At 34.8% G+C, this 22,798-nt stretch overlaps 1 protein-coding gene across 1 annotated transcript; it reads left to right on the top strand.

Moving 5' to 3' along the window:
- Positions 1-17,670: 17,670 nt before the first annotated feature.
- LOC147381473 (GDSL esterase/lipase At1g71250-like) lies at positions 17,671-20,674 on the top strand. Its single transcript, XM_086430370.1, has 5 exons — positions 17,671-18,077; positions 19,222-19,349; positions 19,608-19,850; positions 19,946-20,201; positions 20,299-20,674. Exons 1-5 carry the CDS (start codon positions 17,819-17,821, stop codon positions 20,517-20,519), a joined length of 1,107 nt encoding a protein of 368 aa, XP_086286496.1. The 5' UTR covers positions 17,671-17,818; the 3' UTR covers positions 20,520-20,674.
- Positions 20,675-22,798: the final 2,124 nt, after the last annotated feature.

The raw sequence follows: 22,798 nt of genomic DNA, 5'->3' as shown, positions 1-22,798 counted from the left end.
TGTTTTGTTTTGTTTTGTAAACCACTTTTGATGGGTTAAAAGTTCCAAAATGAGATGATTTTTGGTGAGGATGATCTCCTCACCATAGAGATTATCCACACCAAAAATCAGCTAGACCATTATGAAACTTCTAACCCATGTAGGTCAAAACATGTTGGCCAAATGGTTAGCAGCAGAACTCGACCCTATATATATATATAGGGGGCGGATTATGGGACATAAGTAAAAAAAAAACATATGTAAAAACAATGTAATGATACTCATTTTTCAAAATATTGGTTAGAAGTTTTGGATTGAGCAGATTTTTTGTAAGGGTGATTTCTATGATGAGAAGATCATCCTAAAAAAAATCAGCCTAATCTAAAACTTCTAATCCCATAAAAAGTGATTTAGAATGTGGACTATCGATTTTTTTATCAATAAATTGTAAACCACTTTTGATGGATTTAGAAGTTTCAAATTGGACTGATTTTTTGTGAGGATGATCTTTTCATCATAGAGATGATCCTCATCTCAATCCAAAACTTCCAACCCATATTTTGAAAAACCATTGTTTTTACTTATGACCCATGATCCACCCACCCACTTCTACATAATTACATATATACATAGACAACATATATTATTGATACACATTGATAATCCAATTCTCACTCTCTTTCCTTTGTTATATAATGCTATAGTTTTATCTAGATGCTCTAGATATAATATGTACAAAAAAGAAAATAATATGTAAACTTACACCCAAATCTTTTCATTTAATTGAAATCTGACAATATTGCTGCTAAGATAATTAAGATGAATATGCATGTGTTAGTGGTTATAATCATATAAATTTCGTTACCATTTGAAATACTTACCTCCTTTTATTGTTTTGTTCTCTTACAACTTACTGTATATCCCTGATTGAATCATGACTTTTTTGATGGCCGTTATATATGCTTGCCTACGGCCAAGAGTATTTGTAAGAGAAAAAAGAAAAAAGGTATTTGTGTGTGTGTGTGTGTGAGAGAGAGAGAGAGAGAGAGAGAGAGAGAGAGAGGAGAGTTGGTGTAGGTGGCACTTTGCACTTGTTGAAAATGAATGATGTGATTTGAACAGTTGTAGGTGTGGAGAGTGTAACTCACTGTTAGAGGGTCAGAGTCTACTGTGGGTTTTATATAAAGTTCATTTTTAAAGTTGAAACCATAGTCTTAAACCTCGTCAGAGTCCATTAGAAACCCGATCTATATTTCTAGGTGAATCGTCCCTAAAACTGGTTTAACTAACTCTCCGAGTTAACTTGGAAATGAAACCTTTACTCATCTTCTTCACATACTTAGGTTTTCAACATTTTAATTGTTGAAAAAAAGGAAAAAAAAAAACAAATCTGGATTGCATTTACAATGTTGAGTTCACCACTTTTTATTGTCAAATTTGAATTCAAACCATTGGGACGTATATATCCACCACAATAGTTCTTATAGTTGAATTCTTCATTTTCAAAAACGGTTGACGGGGACAATTAGTAAGAGTTGCTGCAGTGGATATATCAACTCCAACGGCGAATACATCCGTCTCAATATCTTGAATTCAAAAGTTTTAAACGTTGCCGAGCTCGACAATAAAAAGTGATCAGCTTGACAATAAAAATATTGAACTCAATAATAAAAAGTGGTGAAGTAGACACTGTAAATATGATTCAATTTTTTTGTTTTTCATTTTTCAGAAGAAATGATTTCACAGGAGCACACAACTGATAATAGATAGATCTTCTTGAAATATTCAAATTGCATATATCATAGTTGTGAAATGGGCACTAGAATCAAAAGTTATGTAATCATATAAAAAAAAATTGAATCACAACTTTCACTACTACAAAAACACTTTAGACAACACGCTTGAAATGACATCTAACGTCTAATCTTCGCAGGTGATAAGATTTTGCTGGACTTTAGACACCGGTTTTGACGAATTCGTTGTCTAATGTTGGGGTAGAATAAGTAAACATTGGAGTGCCAATAGAAACTATGTGTTTCTTTCGATTTTTAGAGCTTAATTTTTTATTATTATAACATAGTCCTTCCAATAGTGTTTAGTCATTTACAATTACCTCCCTCAAAACATACGAACGAAACGACCATCTCTTTTAGACGAGTAACACCTAACCCTAATTCACTTCTCACCTCTCACCCCCCTGCCCTTCTCTCTCTCTCTCTCTCGACCTTCTCGATTTTTCAAACAAAGATGAACGAAGCTCTCCCTCTTGAACGAAACCCTAACTCAAACACTCAAACGATACTTTTTCTTCTATTTGAAATCTCAATCTCTCAAGCTGCCCCCTCTCACAATTTGCGATTTCTTATCTGAGGCATTAGAAGAAGTCCCGATTTTCTTTTAGGAGTGTATCGTTTTTCATTTTTCATTCATAGTAAAACACAGAGGAATATCTTTAATATTGACCAAAATGAAGGAAGGATGTCTAAATCATCTATTGGTCCATGGTCTAGATCGAATCTTAACCCTTTCTACAAAGAGTCGTGATGAATGCACTCGGTAAATCATACACGGTCTGTACATAGTTGATGTGGACAGGGCACATAACTATAGATCTTTCTCTTCGGGATACACAAGGAAAAAGATATGACATTTTGTGCCCTTGCCACGTCAGTCGCGTACAGACCGCGTGCATTCATCTTCTACGAAACCCTGAATTTTTCTAATCAAAATTTAATCTTAGCATCAAATTGGGATAAGAAGGATGTCTAAAAGGTAATCACCATATTTGGACTGGGGGATGGATGTATGATAGAATTAGATAGGTATTGCAAATACAAAGAGAGGAGGAGCAAAATAAAATGATCATTATTTGAAAGCTCCAATGACATGCGTTTAGCTTTTGGCCTTTTTTATTATAAAAAATATCGAAATAGAAATATAAGTAATGGCCGACACTAGAATGGGTGGCGAAAAAATTGGCTTTGATTACCATCGAAAAAATCAACAATTGAATCGCCGCCCCGAACCCCTCACAAATAATACAACGACACGATGGTTTCATGTGTACATATATTTCCGTGTCGGTTTCAACATTGTTTGTACCACCTTACTCGTTACCTTCGATAGTTTGTCTTACTTATACTGAGTAAAGCCAAAGTATGAGTAGGTTCTTGTGGTGCCCGACACTACGATGTCAAGTTTCCCCTCTAATGGCCTACACGCTTTAATTGCCAAACAAAATTGGCTTTCTTTGCCGTAAAAATTGATATTTTGATCGCCACTCCTTTACACTAAAAAGACACTCAGCACGTGATATGTAGTGCTCAATTGTTAGACCATAAGATACTACAGACATGGATTGACATCTGGGTTAGATGCAAATCCATCCCTATATCTACCTAGATCCAAATGATATATTACTATGAAAATTATATTTTTCTATTTATCAATATATCTTTTTTTGACAAACAAGTATTGGGTGTAATGATTAAAATCCCTCTCTAAAAAGGAAAAGGTCTTGAATTCAAGCCATACTTGTGAGGGGAAGGAAAGTTGAACGATAATTATTGATCTGAATTAATTAATTCGGCTGGATCGAATTTAGATATGAGTTTAGTGAAAGCAAAATGGTTTGGACATGATTTTAGGTAATAGGATTTGAGTTAGATTTAGATCTTGATCTAAATAATTTTTTTGGATATAGATATACTCATATCCGACCAGGACCCAACCCATTTAAACCCCTATCAATTGGTGGATCTTTAATTTCTTAGCATACTTAATGTGGAGCCCATTTTAGTCACAACACAGAGTAATGACACGCGTCTCAAAGGGTCTGGGGGTATTATAAGACCCGACCTAAGAATCCAAAGAAGTATTCACCGATAGAAAGGGAATATTATAACAGTCAAGTTTTTACCTCGGAGTCAATACGACAAAGAATTCAAGATGGTTTAAATTGAAAACTAGAAAAGAAATCTTCACATTTAATGTAATATCCACTAACACTTATTGAAACAAAATTGACAACGACATCCTCTGACTCACCAACCCAAAACCATGTAATCGATTCAATTTAGCAATTAAAACATTTGGATATTTTTTAATCAAACTCAAATACAAAAATTAATGAAGAGTGAGAACATAACCTAAGAGCACATCCAACTACGTGAGCCATCTCAAGACCTACTTGGCTTGTACACTTGGGTAAGTTATATAGTGGCTCCTGTCCAATCATGGGGCTATAAAACTCCCACTCGAAGTAAGACAGAGGATTTAAATTTGAGAGAGCAAATCAAGCTTAACACATTCGTCATTCCAAATTCATTATTCATCATTTTCTCTAATCTATCTGAATTTAGTTTTATCTTTCAGTATTATTTCAATCTAACTTAATCTTCGGAGAATCATTAGCAAACACCACACTGTGTCCTCATCCTTCTCTATCTTCATCATTAGAAGTTTGGATTCGACCTTTTATCTTGGAGTAGAGGAGAAAGATTGAGGAGACATTCACTAGAACGGAATAATCCACAGATAAAGGCCAATCAAGCTTGATCAAGAGCATCACACATCTCGAGGAATGGGGTCTAAAAAACCTAGGCCTGTCAATGGATAGTCGAAATCCGAATCCGAATTCGAATTCGAATTCGAAAAATCGGATATTATCCGAAATTTTCGGATATCGAATTCGAATTCGGATGTACTTTTAATATTCGAATAGATTTCGGATACGAATTCGGATATCGCTACATCCGATTCGTTAATATCCGATTCGAATGTTTTTCTTTTTACTTATATATATACATTAATTACGATAAGACAGATCTATTTTTATTATTTATATATAAAAAGATAATTTCTATTTCTTTATATTAAAGATTAGACAACTGTCTCTCTCTCTCTCTCACTTTTAAATAAAGACAAGACAATGCATCTGTACTCTCTTTAATAAAAAAGACAAACAATATAATTCATTTGCATTCTCTCTCTTTTCAATAAATGCACTCTCTCTCTCTTCAATTAAGACCAACAAGACAACTCATTTGCACTCAGACCTCTCTCTCTCTCTCTGTGTAAGACGAGACAGACTTATCTCTCTTCTCATTTGCACTCAGACCTCCCTCTCTCTCTGTAAGACGAGACAGACTTATCTCTCTTCTTACTCTATCTCTTCTTTATTAAACTCCCTCTCAAAGTTAGAAATTCTAACTTAGAACTTGGAAGACGAGACATATCTCTCTTCCTACCGTCTCTCTTCTTTATTACTCTCTCTCTTTCAAAGTTAGAAGTTCTAACTTAGAACTTAGAGAAGCTCTTCGAAGTCGAAAATCCTCGCCCCATTGTTCTTCTTCAACGATCTCAAGCAGCGGCTCAACTCTTCCTCTTCATCGCGGCATCGCCTCACGACCTCAACCCACAGCTGTCATGATCTCAACCCCTTTACACAAAGGATTAGTCTTTTATAAATAAGATTTGGTGTGCAAACAAATGGAGGTGAAAGTAAAAAAGGAGATCGAAAGAGAGGGTTTAAGCCCAGGTTTTTAGTAACACTTTTATTTAAATTTATATCAAGGTTTAATCAGAAAGGTAAATAAGCCCATTGTTTTCCTAATTTTAGATTTTTAGTAAAATTATTTATATATATATTTTTTGATTTAATTGAAGCTAGGTTCTTTTAATAGCATAGTAATCTTGACGAAAATTGGGGTTTTGAAAGGTTTGAATGGTGATTTTAATTTATTGTTTGAGTATATCTAACTTTGCTCTGCAAGTGTTTGTGAAAATACTTCAAAGAGAAATAAATGAAAAGATTAAAAATCTCCCAAAATTTATGACGGATTTTTGAAAACCTTGTATGTGGTTCTTCCAGTACTCTCTCTTGAATTTACATTCTGTTGATAATTTTCGGATAGTAAATAATTTTCGAATAAGTTTCGGATAATTTTTTAATAGTAAAAAAGTTTCGGATAGTTTTCAAGTTTCGAGTTTCGAATAATTTTCGAATCGGATAATATCGGATATCCGATAAGTTATTCGGATACGAATTCGAATATTAGTTAGTGATATCCGATCGGATTCGGATTCGGATTCGAATTCGGATATCATTAAAAAAAATCGAATTCGGATTCGGATATACCACTATCCGATCGGATACCTATCCGTTGACAGCCCTAAAAAAACCTTTCGCACTTCACATGAGATTCTTAAACTCTAAACGAAATGCCAATTTGATGACTCATTCCCCTCACTTAAATGGGTTTTGTTTCCCAAGGGACCCATGAATTAAATACCTCTTGAAATAAGCATTTGAAGGTAATTTTGGTAGAAATTTTTTTAGGACATTTTTTAATAGGAAAATAAAGTTTGGAGGTGTATTTAATGCATCTTAATGTGTGCCCTTAGGGCACATGTTAACAAAAACCCACTTAATTTTTTTTTTGAAAAAATTATTTAAGGGACTCTAGTGGAGGGACTTGGTTCTAAATAGTCCTTAAGTTTTGGAAGATCTCTTAATAGTCCATTTAGTAAACTTTCCTTTTCTTAATAGTCCCTGGACCTCATCTCATGTTGTAACAGTTTTGAAATACCCGACCTACCATTTTTCTCATCTTCTTCACATAATTAAATTTTCTAATGTTGATCATGAGCACTTTCAACGATTTTTTATTGTGAATGATGAATGGTAAGTGATATATTCTTAATTTTGAACATTTAGATGTATTTTTTATATTTTATTTTGATGATTTATAAAAAAAAATGAAGACATTTTTATAGTAGAAAAGGAGCTCTTGTGGCACAAGATGGTTCACCTTCCTCCACCTTGGGGAAATTACCCCTTCCCCTGAAAGGGCAAGTACTTATCGATTTTCTCTCCCACAAATTAACGAAGAAGTTAAAATTCTAAAATTTTAGATTCAAGCGTATGTTTCGAAAGTATGCTATATGCATTTTAGATATTTTGAGAAAATGAAACAAATTAAAAATCTGGATCACATTTGTAGTGCGAGTTCACCACTTTTTATTATTGAGTTCAACATTTTTATCGAACACGAGTTAATAACATTGAGTTCATCAATAATTATCATCAAACTCAAAATATTAATATCAATTATTGATGAACTCGAAGCTTTTAAATCATGTTTAATTACCATCGAACTAGACAAATAAAAGTGTTGCACTCAACAATTAAAAGTGGTGAGCTCGACACTAAGTGGTGTGCCCAAGAATAAAAATCTTGAACTAGAAATAAAAAGTGGTGAACTCAACACTATAAATGTGATCAATTTTTTTTTTTGATTTTTTGATTTTTTGACTTCTTTATTGGGTAAATCTTCTGGAAATGCCTTAACGCATTTATCATAGTTGCAAAATAGACACACAAAACAAATGTTACTACGTAATCGTAAATTTTTTAGAATTTCAACTTTGTTCTTCAATTTTTTATATATAAATTGTCAAAAAATTAAAAAAAAAAATACATTTAAATATTCAAAATTAGGGGCATATCATTCTCCATTTGTAATCCACAATAAAAAATTGTTGAAATAGTTTTCATCGCCGTTGAAAAATAAAATTATGTGAAAAGATGGAAAAAAAGGTAGTAAGGGTATTTCAAAAACATTACAACGTGAGATGAGACCAGGGACTATTAAGAAAAGAAACATTTACTAAATAGACTATGAAGAGGCCGCCAAAAACATAGGGGACTATTTAGAAAGAAATCCCTCTACCAAGGTCCTTTAAGGAACTTTCCCTTTTTAATTTTCAACCCTGAAAGAAGGAGTGACAGATGCCCTTTGATTTATGAATATTTTAAGTCATCTCTCAATGGATCCGTGCCCAAGAATTAGTTAAATATGTGATTTGTAGGCTAATTTCTTTGAAGAAGATGAAAAGTCGTGAAAATCCAAAAGAGAAGAAAAAAATAAAAACCATTCTTAAGACAAAAAAATATTATTGACTTTAAATTGATTTTCATCAACATCACATAAACCAGTACTAACAATTAAGTCGATCCTATAACATACGATTCAACCATTTATTCTTGTGACAGAGTTGTTGAAATCCAAACATCAATAGTGTCGATAAAAAATTAAATAATATAATTTATGGGAAGATAAAATATGCAAATAATTGTCCAATTCAATGTGCGTGAAGGCAGGGGTATTGTTAACGTATGCCGTTAGGGCACTTGTTAAAGTGCAATAAGTACACCTTTAAGTATCATCTAGGGGTATTTTGGTAAAATACTATTTTTGAAAGAAAAAAAAAAAAGAAGAATATTTTCAGTATATTTCCCAGGTATGGCACACGTTAACAAGACCGTTTAAACAAATGCGTAGAGGTTAAGACACATTTCCAAAATGCACAATCATTAAAGTTTAAACGATTCAATCAATGAATGGTCCATGGATTAGCAGCCAATGGGACAAGGAGCTTAGGGAACCATTGAGGACGAAAGGTCAAAGACAATATGCGACCTTTATAAAAAATTAAAAAACCTTTTCCAATTTTAAATTGGGTTACCACCAATTAAACAAAAATGGTTACAAATAAAAATTTAAAAACCTAACATTGGGTGCCAACAATCCCTAGCTAGAACTTTTGAGCTTCAATATTTCCAACACTTACATGGTTAATATTCCCTTTTTTGGATTCATGTTTTCCTTTTGTAGTTGGATCTAATGGTTAAAGATCAGCCCCATATCCCATCAATTAAATTAATTTTTAATGTCTAGATCAACCAAAAATTAGGCCAAGTGTAATTGGGGTCAATCCCAAAGTCACTTTTAATAATGCATGAGTTAAATTAACATGGGCAATTTAGAAATCACTCTTCTAAGAAGCAAAATAGAGGGAGTCATTTGAGATAGTTTCAAAAGGTGCAAATGGAAATAACAACATCGAACACGTTTTGACTGAAAATATCTTTACTATTTTAATGAGAGAAGGTGGAGTAGAAGTGATTCGACACTTGGATCTCACAAATGCCCCCACCTTTACTTTTAAACTTAATATAATCAAGGTCAATTAGGTTAAAAACTAAGAAAATTGCAACCCATGACCTTATAGTTACATTGGTCAATTTTGAAAATTACAAAAATATTCTCTTTACTACATTAATTATCTTACAAAAATCCTTTAATCAATATTTTAAATAACAAATAAGCCCTTTTAATATATGTGCATTTGCACATGCTACCTTCTAGTGTTTCATAATGATATAAATGCACTGATGATTTGTTTGGATAAGTGCATGTTGTTTTAACAATCATTACAATTCAAATCTTTTTTTTTTTTAAAGGTCAACAAGGTTAAGGCAAACCCATACCAACTAAAAACACAAGAAGAGCATGCCTATTTTATCTTGGGAAAACAGAGAAACAATGGGAGGAAAGGAGTCGCAATCAATCTCTAAACAGCTCAAAAATGAAAGAGAAGAAGCAAGGAAGTCAACCACCTTGTTGGCTTCCCTATAAACATGAAAGAACTTAACTTCGAAGAAGCAACTAGCCATGAGGTTTTGAATATCCAAAACCAAGTGAAGAACATATCAAGGGGCAATCTACTTGTCATCAACACCTTGACAACCAAAATGGAATCTGATTGAACCAAGATTTTGGATATACCTTTGGAGTGATCAAGTCTAAGACCTTGAAAAGTACCTTGGAACTCATGGAAAACCACTGATGTCGGTTCCTCACACCCCGCTAGAGCAACCAAGACTTTTCTCTCATGGTCCCTAATAACGGCACCAAACCCACCATTGGTGGAAAAAAATGACCCATCAATGTTGAGCGCACAAACACCAAGTGTACGTTTCAACCAAGAGTAATAGAGTCCCAACTTATGGACAAAGGAAGACTTAGGCCCCCCATGCATGCATGAAGGCTCTATTGTAGTAGAAGTCCTCTACCCCATAAATATCATATTCGAATTTGATCCATGCATCCTCAACTATTCTCTGAATGACCATATCCGGGCAACTGAACTTGCCTTGATAGATTCTAGTGCACCTTTCCCTCCACATGTGGTAGACAAAGGCACAAAAGACCACATTCTTCATTCTTTGAATAAGGGTGTCTCCCTTGAAATTGATAGCAATTTAGTCAATTTCGTCAGCCCACTCCCAAACTACTCTTTTCACAAGGCATCTATTCAGGATCTCATACCACACCCATTTTGCATAGGGACAATCATTAAGAAAATGGCTCAAATCCTCATGCTAAGCTCTACATATAAAACACGTAACAACCACTATAATGCCCCAATCCTTAAGTTTCTTGAGCGTCTTCAATCTACCTTTTAGAGTAAGCCAAGTAATGAAACTTTGCCTAGGAATGCATTTTCTATTCCAAACAAGGTAAACCCAAGAAGGAGAACCAACCTGAGTAGTTGAAACCTTCTCAATAGATCTAACCAAGAAGAGGCCATCAACATTGCCCTTCCACACCACACGATCTGAGGCATTAAGGAGAATGGGGATTTGGCTATAGAGCACAGAGATACTGAGCAAGGAGTCTTCCCTCCCCGCAAAAATTAACAATCTATGCTCTCTAATAATGGCTAAAACCTTGGCATACAGGCCAAGTCTGGCATCATGAGAGAGGATCCTTAGGGAAAACATAATTCAAAATACCTGATGGGTGCTAAGGATTATCCCATAGCGAGGTCGATCTGTAACGCCCCATATTTTTAAACATGTATCTCGAGAAAATCCTAAGTCAACAAATAGAAGAATTTTTTTAAAGTTGGAAATTTTTCAAAATCTATTACACCATTAGATCTACATTGAAAAATTAATCGAAATAGACTATAAAATCATGAAAATTGAAGTTCGGGACATAGACTTTTTGATCAAAACAAAACAAATTAAATAATAATCGTTACACTATTTTTAAACTATAAATATTAAAATTCTCAAAAATTTCAGAATTAATTCTCTATTTCTCACGTTCTCTTCTTTTAAAACAAAATCTTAGAGAAATCCTAGTCTCCCTTCATTTTCAACCTAGGTTTCCATCTATTTTGAGCCTCTGTTGGACGTCGATGCAGAAGAGAAAAATGATCGGACCATCGTAACCTTCGAAGTGAAATAAAAAATTTGGATTTTTGATAATATACAATACGGAACCTCTGACCCAACTCAATTTTCTGCGCTCTTTGAATATTTATCGACCTAAATTTAAGAAAATCAAGAAAGCATAAAACGAAGAAGAACGAATTGGATTTCATTAGCGGATTCCAATATTGATTAATGTAGGTTCTCACGACACATATATATATATATATATATATATATATATATAGTAAATAAAAAATTAAGAATATAGCATAATTATGTATTTCTTATGTGTTTATTTATGAATAATGTGATATATGAATGTTTGGTAGATTTTGTTGATAAATCTTAGGTTGTCATGATAATGTTTGTGTTGAAATTGCATAGTAAGTTCTTTTACAAGATGAATATGAAATTGCATAATCATGGACACATTTTGGAATGATGAATTAAGTAAGTCAAGACTTAAATCCTTAGATAAAAAATCCTAAAGGCTCTTAAGGAAGGTTCCACATTTTGGAATAGAGAATTTGACTGAGCTGTTGAAAAAATCAGTGGTGATGGTTATAGCCAAATCAGTAGGAAAAGTGGTCATCATTACATGCATTTATTTTAGAATAGAGAGTTTGATCGAACTATTGAAAAAATCGATGATGATGGTAATGGCTCAGCTGATGGGAAAATTGGTTATCATTGTATACATTGATTATTTTAGAATAGAGAGTTTGACCGAGTTGTTAGAAAAATCGATGATGATAGTGATAGTCAAGTCGATGAAAAAATTGGTCATCATTGCATGTATTAATTATTTTGAAATACTTGGTTATTTGATAATAACATGATATATATATATATAATATATATATATATGTATTTTTTATTTATTTATTTATTTGTATGTATGTATGCATAGATGTTAACATAGTATTGACTTTCCTGCAAGTTTACCGACTCAGTCAAATATTTTTTTTTTTCAAATAATGAGCTTTGAGATTGGAGTTGGACGATGTAAAATCATCAACGGAAATAGTTTAATTTTTTTTTTGTTAGTTGTTTAGTCTTTTTAAGATTTAAATTTAGAACAATTTTATTTTATTTTTTTATATTTGGTTTGAATGTAATAAGTACCTAACAAAGATTAGTACCCTTGACATTTTGATTGGATTCTAAGATGACGCTCTCCATTTTGATAAGCATTAATTTCTATTTATTTTAATTTTTCTTTTAGATATTTAGTTGATATGCTTCAATGATTCTTCTCATACCCTTAAATTAGGATTTTGAATCGGGTCATGAATCGGATCAAGGGTCAAAAATTTTAGAGTATGACACGATCTGCCATCCCCAATCAAATGCAAGGTATTGTCCAAGGCAATCTTTCTTGCCTTGAGGATTTTTCTCCAACTCCAAGAAGATTCTCTAGGGACCTTGATAGACCAAATCTTATAGACCACTTGATTGACATGGTGTATACATGTTAGAAATGAGACCCATACTTATTGTATATTAGGAATTCATACACATTAATAATCTTTCAAAAAGAAAGAGAAATAGAACCACCTAAAAAAAATGTACAATGGTGATATGATCACTGTGTTGTCCATAAGTGGCAGTTGTAGTCACGCACGTACATTTGCGGTGAGTAGGGATTTTTACAGAATCACCGGCATTAATTAATTCATTGGGTTGAGGAGTGTGAATTGGGATTTTCTTTTCGGTTATCAAGATGTTACCAGTAAAAAATCTAGACATAGAAGTAGATCCTGTAGATTCTCAAAATGACTAGAAAGACTCTAGATTTGGTATTTATAAAACTTTATATTCTGCTAATTAAGATGTTCTATTAAAGAAGACTGTCATTTATAAATGCTTGTAAAATAAATACGAAAAAATAGCTCATATGAAAGCTAATTTAGTATGTTAGCAGTTGTGAATAAATTGGTCCAATTGGGATGGACATTAATTTATGTTCAAATTCATTTGAGAAGAAGAGATGAATTAAGAGTCATTTTGAGGTTTATTTCTAATCATATGAAGAGTTAATTTTAGCTAATAGCAAGGAATGAGGAAAGATGAAACAGATTGGTATCAGTCCATGCAATATATATATACGAAGCCCAACCAATGAAGTTGCAATTGTTTGGAAAATGGAAATACATGAACCCACTTAATTGGCACCTTGCAAATGTTTGAAGCTGAAAAAAATAAAAATGCAAAAGACGATAATTTATGACTACAAATGAATTTGTAAAATGTTAGCAATACTAGAGTGTTGGGTCTGTCAGAACAAGTCCTCCTGGCATGGAAATGGAATTGAAACAAAGGAGATTTAGGATTAGGATTTGGGTTTAGATTTTGAATCATAATGGGAATGCGTGCTTGCCGTCAAGCCAAGCCAAGCCAAGCCAAGGGAACTTTATATACGATTGATTACTTGTGTAATCAGTCTAAGTCAACTCTAGTTCAATTAGGCGACCACAGGAGCGCATATACACACAGACACATTGAAGATTACAAGTAAACAAGTCCACTGAGGAGAATCATAACCCCACCCATATTGGAAAAGCAAATCTTAAGAAGGATTAAATACATTCAACCGACCGACCAAAGCTTTTTCCCAACCCCTTTTTTTTTAATTCCTTGATAATAAAAAAATAAAAAATAAAAAATGGGTCAAAAGAGGAAGGATTAGATTAGTTGGTGGTTGGGCACATCCCCACTTCACTTCACTCCACTCCACTCCACTCCACTTCACCAATGTTTGCGGCATTCATTTATTTAGTTTTATTTGGTTCTATCTATAACTTGTAAGTAGTAAGTAGTAGTAGTAGACGACGACGACGACGACGACGACATTCCCATTAAATTTCTTCCACCAAAAGCAGCAGGGAGGACCTTTGGATTATTTCTCTATCACTATGCATCATCATGTGCTCAAATTAAATAAGTTAAAAATCCTCTGCTTCTTGTCTCATCACGTGTCATAATCTAAGACCATATGTGATGTGAGTGGAATCTTCGTCCCTTCAATTTTTCTTGTCTGCTGCTTTCATCCATTCTTGCTGTGTGACTGTGAGCTGAGCTAGCGCTACAACCCATCCCACACATCAGCCTTAATTTGCAATTTTATATGTCTTGACGAGTGCACTTGTTACACTCCATCGTTTTAATACGTGTATTTAATACAGAATCCAATTTTTCAATAACACTAATTATTGGATTTCTAGTTGAATTGAACATCTATCCTAACTAAGACTTGACAGTTTTTTTTATTAGAAAACTAAGCAGCGTTTATAAAACTCATTCGGCTAAGTTAACTCCACCCACTCGAATTTCATTTGCCTTCTTGTACTATCATCCCCCCTCCCCTACAAAAAAAATTAAAAAAACTAATCGAATCATCTCGGTGACCTAACTCCACTGAAGTCTAGCTAAGTGAGTACAAATTCCACATTATGTAACATGATAATTAAGTGTGCTACACATTATCATAAAATTTTCCCATTATCCTTACACACAAGGCAAAGCTAGGAGTTAATTTTCAGTTTTGACCACAAAGAAAAAAAAAATTACTCAAATTCAATGGTCAGAATAAATAACTTATACGTATAGATAGATAGGACTTTAGGTGAATGAGTGGACCCCAGATGTTTCGGCTAATTGGGCCCAAGTGGAATTTGGGGGGAGAGTGGAGGTGGGGGGAGCTAGGTTCAGTGAAATTGAGTCATGTGGGTGTGGAGGATATCATGGCAGGGGCAGTAGTGCTCACCACCACTTAAATAACAGGAGAAACACAACTTATGTGTCTAACACATGTCGTCTTACTATTTAATTATTGTGTCAGTGGACCAGTTTTGTTTGCTTTTCTGCCCCCGTCCCCTACTGGCAATTGGTACTACCACGTGGCACAATTTATATATATATATATATATATATATATATATATATATATATATATATATATATATAGATATATATATATATATATATATGATTTTCAACAACAAATACACACACATAAGATGAAATTCCTTAGGACCATCTAATTAATATCTAGAAAAAGTCGACACAAGGGGAAGATATTCAAATGATCATCTAACTAAAGTTCAACTTTTTTGTAATTACAAAATAATCCAACATTTCTCCCTTTTAATTTTATTAATGCAATTTGATCAAACAAACCACCATGAGCCACAGCAGAGACACATGATCAACATATATATATATATATATATATATGGGAAATGTTCAGCACCCAATATTTTGCCCAACATGTTTTGTTCTACATGGGTTAGAAGTTTTGGAATGGGCTGATTTTTGGTGAGGATGATCTCTATTGGGAGGAGATCATCCTCACCAAAAATCAGCCTATTTCAAAACTTCTAACCCCATGTTTACAAGTTGAAAAATCGTGGACTGTCCATTTTTTGTAAATCATTTGTGATGGGGTTAGAAGTTTTGGAATGGTCTGATTTTTGGTGAGGATGATCTCCTCACCATAGAGATCATCCCCACAAAAAATCAGCCTATTCCAAAACTTCAAACCCATGTAGGACAAAACATATTGGGCAAAATGTTGGGTGCCGAACGGGACCCTCTATATATATATATATATATATATATATATATATATAGATATATATATATATAATATATATATATATATATATATTCTTAGAATGTTAGTTTTATGATGCATTGTAATAAGGTGTGCACTATCAATATGAGGAGGTTATGTGCGTGCACATGTACATTGTAACTCTTAGATTAACACGTAAATAAAATTAGTATAATTAATAAGAATTCACTCTATTTGTATCCAGAATTAAGTAACAATAGTACCAAAACTCTTTCCTCTCCATCCTACTTAGTAGGCGGGGTAGAAAGTGAGGAACTGCAATTAAGATGTCAAATGTTATTATTGCTTTGATCACCACTATACGTGCACTCGTGCGTGTGTAGGTGGGTGGGGTTTTTTTTTTCTTTTTGTGTGTGTGTGTGTGCGCGCGTGTAGAGGGGGAGGGGGGGATACATTCATTGTATATGGTCCAATGTCCCAATTGGTACAACTCTTGATGTAGACTCTAACAGAATCTTCATCAGTTGCCAATTGGGACTATTTGAAGAGGGGGGTTTACTTTTTGAATAATGGGCCAATAGGGACTTGTGTTTGTTTTACAGTGGTTTTCCTACTCACTAAGTAAGAGAGAGAGAGAGAGAGAATACTTGCCTTTTCCTATCTATCCTCGTGGGGCTGTCCAATTTCCTCCCTAAATCCACCTCTGTTTAATCTCACAAAACATGGAATGGCATATGCTAATGGTGAAAGTCAACCATAATTTGATTGTTAATTTGGAGAAAATATCGATCTCCCAAGTGATATGATGTATTCCTACTTGTGTGCTTGTTGATAGCATGCCTTGGTGCAAATTGACGTATGTGCCGTGTAAATTAAGCACCCAATACTTGTGTATGTTACTAGAACCATTCATCCACTGCTTAAGTTATGGACATGAACCACACAACATGAAAAAAAAAATCAAATTTTATTGTAGTCATATATATATATATATATATAGAGAGAGAGAGAGAGAGAGCTTAATTTTATGTCTCTTAATTAATTAACCTCCAGCGGAGCTCATTTTACTTAATTAAATGAATGTATGAATAGGCTTTCTGCATCATGACTAGTAGTGTATGCCAGATGGCGACATATCAAACAATTGGGCCTCTTGGTCAGTAAAGCGGCTTACTTCTTTATTATTCTTTAATTTTGGTATAATAGATTGGAAATGGCAAGAATTAAATGTTTAAATAAAAAAAAAAAAAATTAGAGTGAGTGAGTGAGTGAGTAGATAGGACCGGAGTGCCAATTGCCTCATCTGTATAATCCCATCATATAAAGTCATATTATTATTGCATAGCTCAGTGTTACCTTATTTTCCAAATGACCTAAGATGTAGTGTTAAAAGAGTTTATTTCTTCTTCAATGGATGCACCAGTACTGAATCTATTGTCGGTCAATGAGTAGTGAGTGGGCATTGATAAATTCAAGGACGTATGTATGCATGATTGATGTGAATTCTGATGATTTGACGGACATTTTCAAGGAAGTATGCCATCAAACTTACTTACATCGTCCAATCATTCACACAACTAATTGAGCAAAGATCGATGGTGGAGCACTGAAGCCCCTTCCTCCACCTCCTCTTCTTCTACATTCTTGATCACTATTTATGATTATCATTGATGGTCTTCTCTATGCGTTCCATTTTCCAAACCCCCAATTGCAGGTCTTGGACATGCCCTTGCTTATTTCTTATTATCAGTACACTCCCACCGTTATGATAAATGACAAATCCCTAGGAAATTAGGTTTAATTGTCTACCTGAAAAGTAGACATCCTTAGGATTTCATTGATCCAAATTTTGTCATCTTTCATCATACATTCATTTTCATGTGTGTTGCTAAGCTTGTATCTTTATGAACCAAGATAAGAATACGCACTAAAAGGCAGAAAAGGTGTAACAATAACTCCCAAAAGCAGGAAGGAAATAAGGAAAACCAAAAAAAAAAATTCAAATCCTTGCTCACATGATATCAGTATAGACGTTTCATATGTATAATTGTACGTCTCCTTCCAAGTTCACCCATCACCACCTTCTTTTCCTAGCTACATATATATATCCACTAGTCCACATTACATGTCCTTGCATTCCAATTGAGACGAGGCACTAGCTGTTGGCTTTAATTTTTTTGGAGAAAACAATCATCATGATTATAATTAATGGAAGGTTCAAGTGGTATGTAGCCATTTTGGTGATACTTATTGTTGTCCAGTGCTCAAGTAGTGGGGCTAATGGATCAGCACAGGTGCCAGCCATGTTTGTGTTTGGAGATTCATTGGTTGATGTTGGAAACAACAACTTCCTCGACTCCATTGCAAAAGCTAATTACTTGCCTTACGGGATTGATTTCAATGGATGGCCTTCTGGCAGATTCTCTAATGGAAGGACCTTTGTGGATTTGTTAGGTATCTTATCTTGTCACTCATGATGCTGCTGCTGTTGTTTTATTTATAATTCTACTAATACTACTATGTTGGTACCTAAACCAATATGCCAAAAGGTTTAGACCTGTTGGAACATGCCAAATTTAATTCCTTAACCACACTCAACAATCAACGTTCATGGGCAGCTTTCACTCTTGGTGGGGCAGCACACCTCAAGGTTTTTCTCAAGGTCTTTTTCCATAGCCCATTGCCACTCCCAGGTGGCCTTTTCCGTGAGTCAAACCTGAGATTTGGTATCTAAACCAATACGCCAAAAGGCCTAGAACTGTTGGAACATGTCAAATTTAAGCCCTTAACCACACTACTGCTACTTGTTTCCGTTGCTGTTGCTTCCTTAGGTTGGGTTGGGGCTCTTGCTTATTAACAAACGTTTTATGCTTGAATCCAGTGGATCAAAATTTTCAATCAGACTGATTCTTATGTGTAGTCGTTTACCAAGTATTTATGGGTCAGTGGGCTCCAATGATTGCCATGTGGCTTGCAAAGGAGACTGGGTAGCAACTCAACTCCATGGAGTATAGAATTTGCATTTGAAAGAAAAAAGAAAAAAGAAATCCATAAAAAAATGATTATAAATATTATAGGACAGGAATCCAAGGAGCCAGAATTTGGTCCCAGCCATTGACCAAATCTGGATTAGTTTGCCATTTTGTCGATCAATAAGAATTTTGGCCAATCATATCATATCACACACACACACACACACACACACACACACATATATATATATATATGGGGGCGGTTCAAGGGACATATGTAAAAACAATGGTTTTTCAAAATATGGGTTAGAGGTTTTGGATTGAGCTGATTTTTTGCGAGGATGGTCACTATGATGAGAAGATCATCCTCACAGAAAATCAACTCAATCTGAAACTTCTAAATCCATCAAAAGTGATTTACAAATTATTGACAAAAATTGACAACAAATTGACAGTCCACATTCTAAATCACTTTTAATGGGGTTAGAAGTTTCAGATTGAACTGATTTTTTTTTCAGATGATCTTCCCATCATAGAGATCATCCTCACAAAAAATTAGCTCAATCCGAAACTTCTAACCCATATTTTGAAAATTTATTAATGTTACATTGTTTTTACATATGCAGGAGAGAAGTTGGGTCTCCCATATGTTCCAGCCTATGCAGATCCTAACACAGTTGGAGCAAGGACACTTGGTGGAGTCAATTATGCTTCAGCAGCTGCAGGCATTCTAGAGGAGTCCGGCCAACACTATGTATTTTTCTTCTTTTATTTTATAAACCTCCCTCCCTCATCAACTGTTACATATACATTATATATTAATGAAATGCTTAGTTTCATTTCAAAGCAACCAGGAGGACCAGAGTAAGGAGACCATTCAAAAAATATTACAAAAAAAAAAAACACTCTACAATGGCAGGCTTTGATTATTATGTATTTAAATGAAATTATGTGGCTTTCTAGCTAACATGTATGCTTGGACTTGGTTTCAAACACAATGTTGAGGACACAGGGCGAACGTTATAGCTTGAGCCAACAGGTGCTGAATTTCGAAAACACATTGAATCAGATAAGGAATGTGATGGGAGGGAGGAACATGAGTCAATATTTGGCAAAGTCCATTGCTGTTGTGGTGTTGGGCAGCAACGACTATATTAATAACTACCTTATGCCTTCCATGTACCCTTCCAGCTTCAACTACAGCCCTCCTGACTTTGCCAACCTCCTTCTCAACCACTATGCCAGGCAGATTCTGGTACCACATATGCATTCTCCCCCACTTTTTTAGATAGCTATATATATATGTATATAAGTTGTTCCCATCTAATTATTGATCTCGTGATGTCGTAGGCACTGTACAGTGTTGGACTGAGGAAGTTCTTTCTAGCAGGGGTGGGTCCACTAGGATGCATTCCCAACCAGTTGGCAACGGGTCAGGCTCCACCCGGAAGATGTGTCTCCTATGTAAATGAGATACTGGGAACGTTCAATGTGGGCCTAAGATCACTTGTGGATCAGCTGAATGCCAATCACCCTGGGGCAATCTTTGTGTACGGAAATACCTATGGAGCACTCGGTGACATACTCAATAACCCCGCAACTTATGGTAAGCCCTACATTATTGCGTACATAGGCTAGATTCTAGAACTTTGTTTGGTTAAGTTAAATAGGGCTGGGATCTCATAGACGAACTGATGTGGCAGGGTTCAGCGTTACAGATCGAGGGTGCTGCGGTATTGGAAGGAACCAAGGGCGGATAACTTGCCTTCCCTTCTTATACCCATGCCCAAACAGGAATCAATACGTCTTCTGGGATGCCTTCCATCCAACTCAATCTGTCAATGCAATCGTTGCACAGAGAGCTTTTACCGGTCCACCTTCTGATTGCTACCCAATCAATGTTCAACAAATGGCTCTAATTTGATTACTTTATATACAAATACCACCATGCACGTATATGCAGATGCATAGTTTTATATATGAGCAATTATATGAATATTTATAAACATATAATGGCAACCATCAGGCTGTTTATTGTAAATCATTTCCTTGCTCTAAGTAAAGTGCAGGTTTGAACTCTGTCTTTGTTATTTGTTTTCTTGTTCTCTCAACGTATGTAGATGCAACTCTTCATTTTTATGCTCGTATATGTATTTCCATGAGTGTAATATACATACAGATCTATGTGTGTCTTTTTGTCTATGTGCATATATGCAATCTTGTTTATTGAGACGATATTTTAAACCTTGGATGTGTATTGTAGTTAATTCATCAAACACAGAATGTGTTGAAGCCAGATATGTACCGGTATTGCAGCCAAGAAATATTCATCATCATCCTTATCCAAAAGAATTGGGGTCGGGAGCTAAGAAACATTCAAAATTAGTTAACGAAAGAAATATCATCACCCTCATCATCTATGTTTTATTTGGTCGTTTAACAAGTATTTCATTATTTTTGTGGAATTGTTTTCTCTCACAAACTTCCTAAATTAAAGTTTGCTATTTACTTATCAAGAAAAAAAGTCTGCTATTTTCAGAACTCATGCTCTGCTGCATCCGTTAATTAGGTTCCTGAAATTTTCAACCTTTTTTGCTTTCCATCTTTTATGATTGACATAAACTTATTTAGAGAGGTACATCTCAATGACGTACCAGGCTATAGATCAGGTATGTAATTCTAAATGACATTCTTGCGTGGGTAGATTGATACCTCTTCTAAAACCCAGAATTACTTTTTGCACATTAATACCTTCATATATGACCATAAGTGGAGGGAACCATGCTCTTAAAAATATATTATTGAATCTGATGTACACCTGTGTATTGCATAGCATATGCTGCTTGAACTAATTAACTCGTGCTAATCTACTCTGTTTGGCTTGGGCCATCATCGCATCTCATCCCTAAGACCCGAAATAAAACAACTAATCAGATGATCTTCAAGAAGGCTTGTTGCACGATTTGCCAAGCGTTCAAACTGTGTTTGAAATTCACGAACTGTGCCAATTTGTCGAAGCTTGGAAAGAGCCCCTCCTGGATCAACATATTCACGTGAACCAAAATGCGTTACAATAGCGCGTGTAAATTGAGGCCAATTAATGAGTCCCACGGATCAGTTTGTCCAACAATACCAAGAGATGGCATCACCTGTGACATGAACTGAAGCCAAGGAAACCATGCCATTCAATTGTTGATATTGTTCAGCCCGAAAAATCCATCCTTCAGGATCCTCGCCCTCGAACTTCAGAATGTCCATACGAAGAGGGCATCTTTGAATAACTGACCGAACTGCCACCTCTGGAAACATCTCTGTTGGTTGATCTTGAGGTGGTGGTGCAATTGACTGAGAGGAAGAAGCGCATCCATCCATTGATGCTTGCAATGATCGGATTGCCCTCGAAGTTCATGCATTTCCTCGCCCAACTTGTTAATTCGTTCTAGTTGAGGAATGACGGAATCAACACAATCACTGACCTCCTTGGCTGTAACCATGGCTTTGATACCAAATGTTTAGATCCTATGGAAAAGTTTGATCCACTTCAAGGGGTATCTTCCTACAGAATTTAATTAATTTATTTTATTGCTTGCTTGAAATAAACATATTACATCCTCCAACATATAAAGGAGGATGAGGAATGACTTAATTGAATGAATTGATTTGGCTGTTTTAAAAAAAAAAAAAAAAAAAGAGGATTCAAGTGTTTCTTCTTTTTGGGTGGGTCATGGGTGGACATCAATCCCTGCACATAGGATGAGGAATGACACAATTGAATTGAACCTTCAGTGGTGATGACAACTACGGGTTCCTTTGTTGCCAAAAACTGTTATAGAAGAACAATCGATTCAAAAAGGAAAGGAATAATTTGTCTATGGCACTTGTTCCTTCAACCCATTCTTCCTCTTCTGGTGATGCTGGACTTAACTCGGTTTATTATGGTTCTACTCTTACCTCAAATTTATTCTCTTCGGTTTCTTACTTTCAACTTTGAAGAGAAACTGTGTATCTATTCTATTCCTTTGAAACTTCATAATATACATATGAAGCCATACCCCAATCCCAGGATTGATAAATTGTTTTTGAACACTCTTACCCCAAAATAATAATAATAAAACACTGTTTCTTGTCTGATATTTGTGTTTCTCGTGCATTTCTTCATGACCCCTGTTACTGCATAAAACATACTTCTCCTCCATTTATTTG

The sequence above is a fragment of the Akebia trifoliata genome, unplaced genomic scaffold, assembly GCF_017979445.1.
Source record: "Akebia trifoliata isolate Shusen 1 unplaced genomic scaffold, ASM1797944v1 Contig00418_ERROPOS7397492+, whole genome shotgun sequence".
Taxonomy (NCBI): domain Eukaryota; kingdom Viridiplantae; phylum Streptophyta; class Magnoliopsida; order Ranunculales; family Lardizabalaceae; genus Akebia; species Akebia trifoliata.
Note: the sequence above shows the minus strand (reverse complement) of the source record. Positions and strands in the feature narration are given on the sequence as shown.

Excerpts from the sequence above, each read along its gene's own strand:
- LOC147381473 (XM_086430370.1), top strand. The coding sequence starts at position 17,819 with ATGATTATAATTAATGGAAGGTTCAAGTGGTATGTAGCCATTTTGGTG. Across the intron at positions 18,078-19,221 it reads GACCTTTGTGGATTTGTTAG|GAGAGAAGTTGGGTCTCCCA; the intron begins GTATCTTATCTT and ends TTACATATGCAG. Across the intron at positions 20,202-20,298 it reads CAATAACCCCGCAACTTATG|GGTTCAGCGTTACAGATCGA; the intron begins GTAAGCCCTACA and ends CTGATGTGGCAG.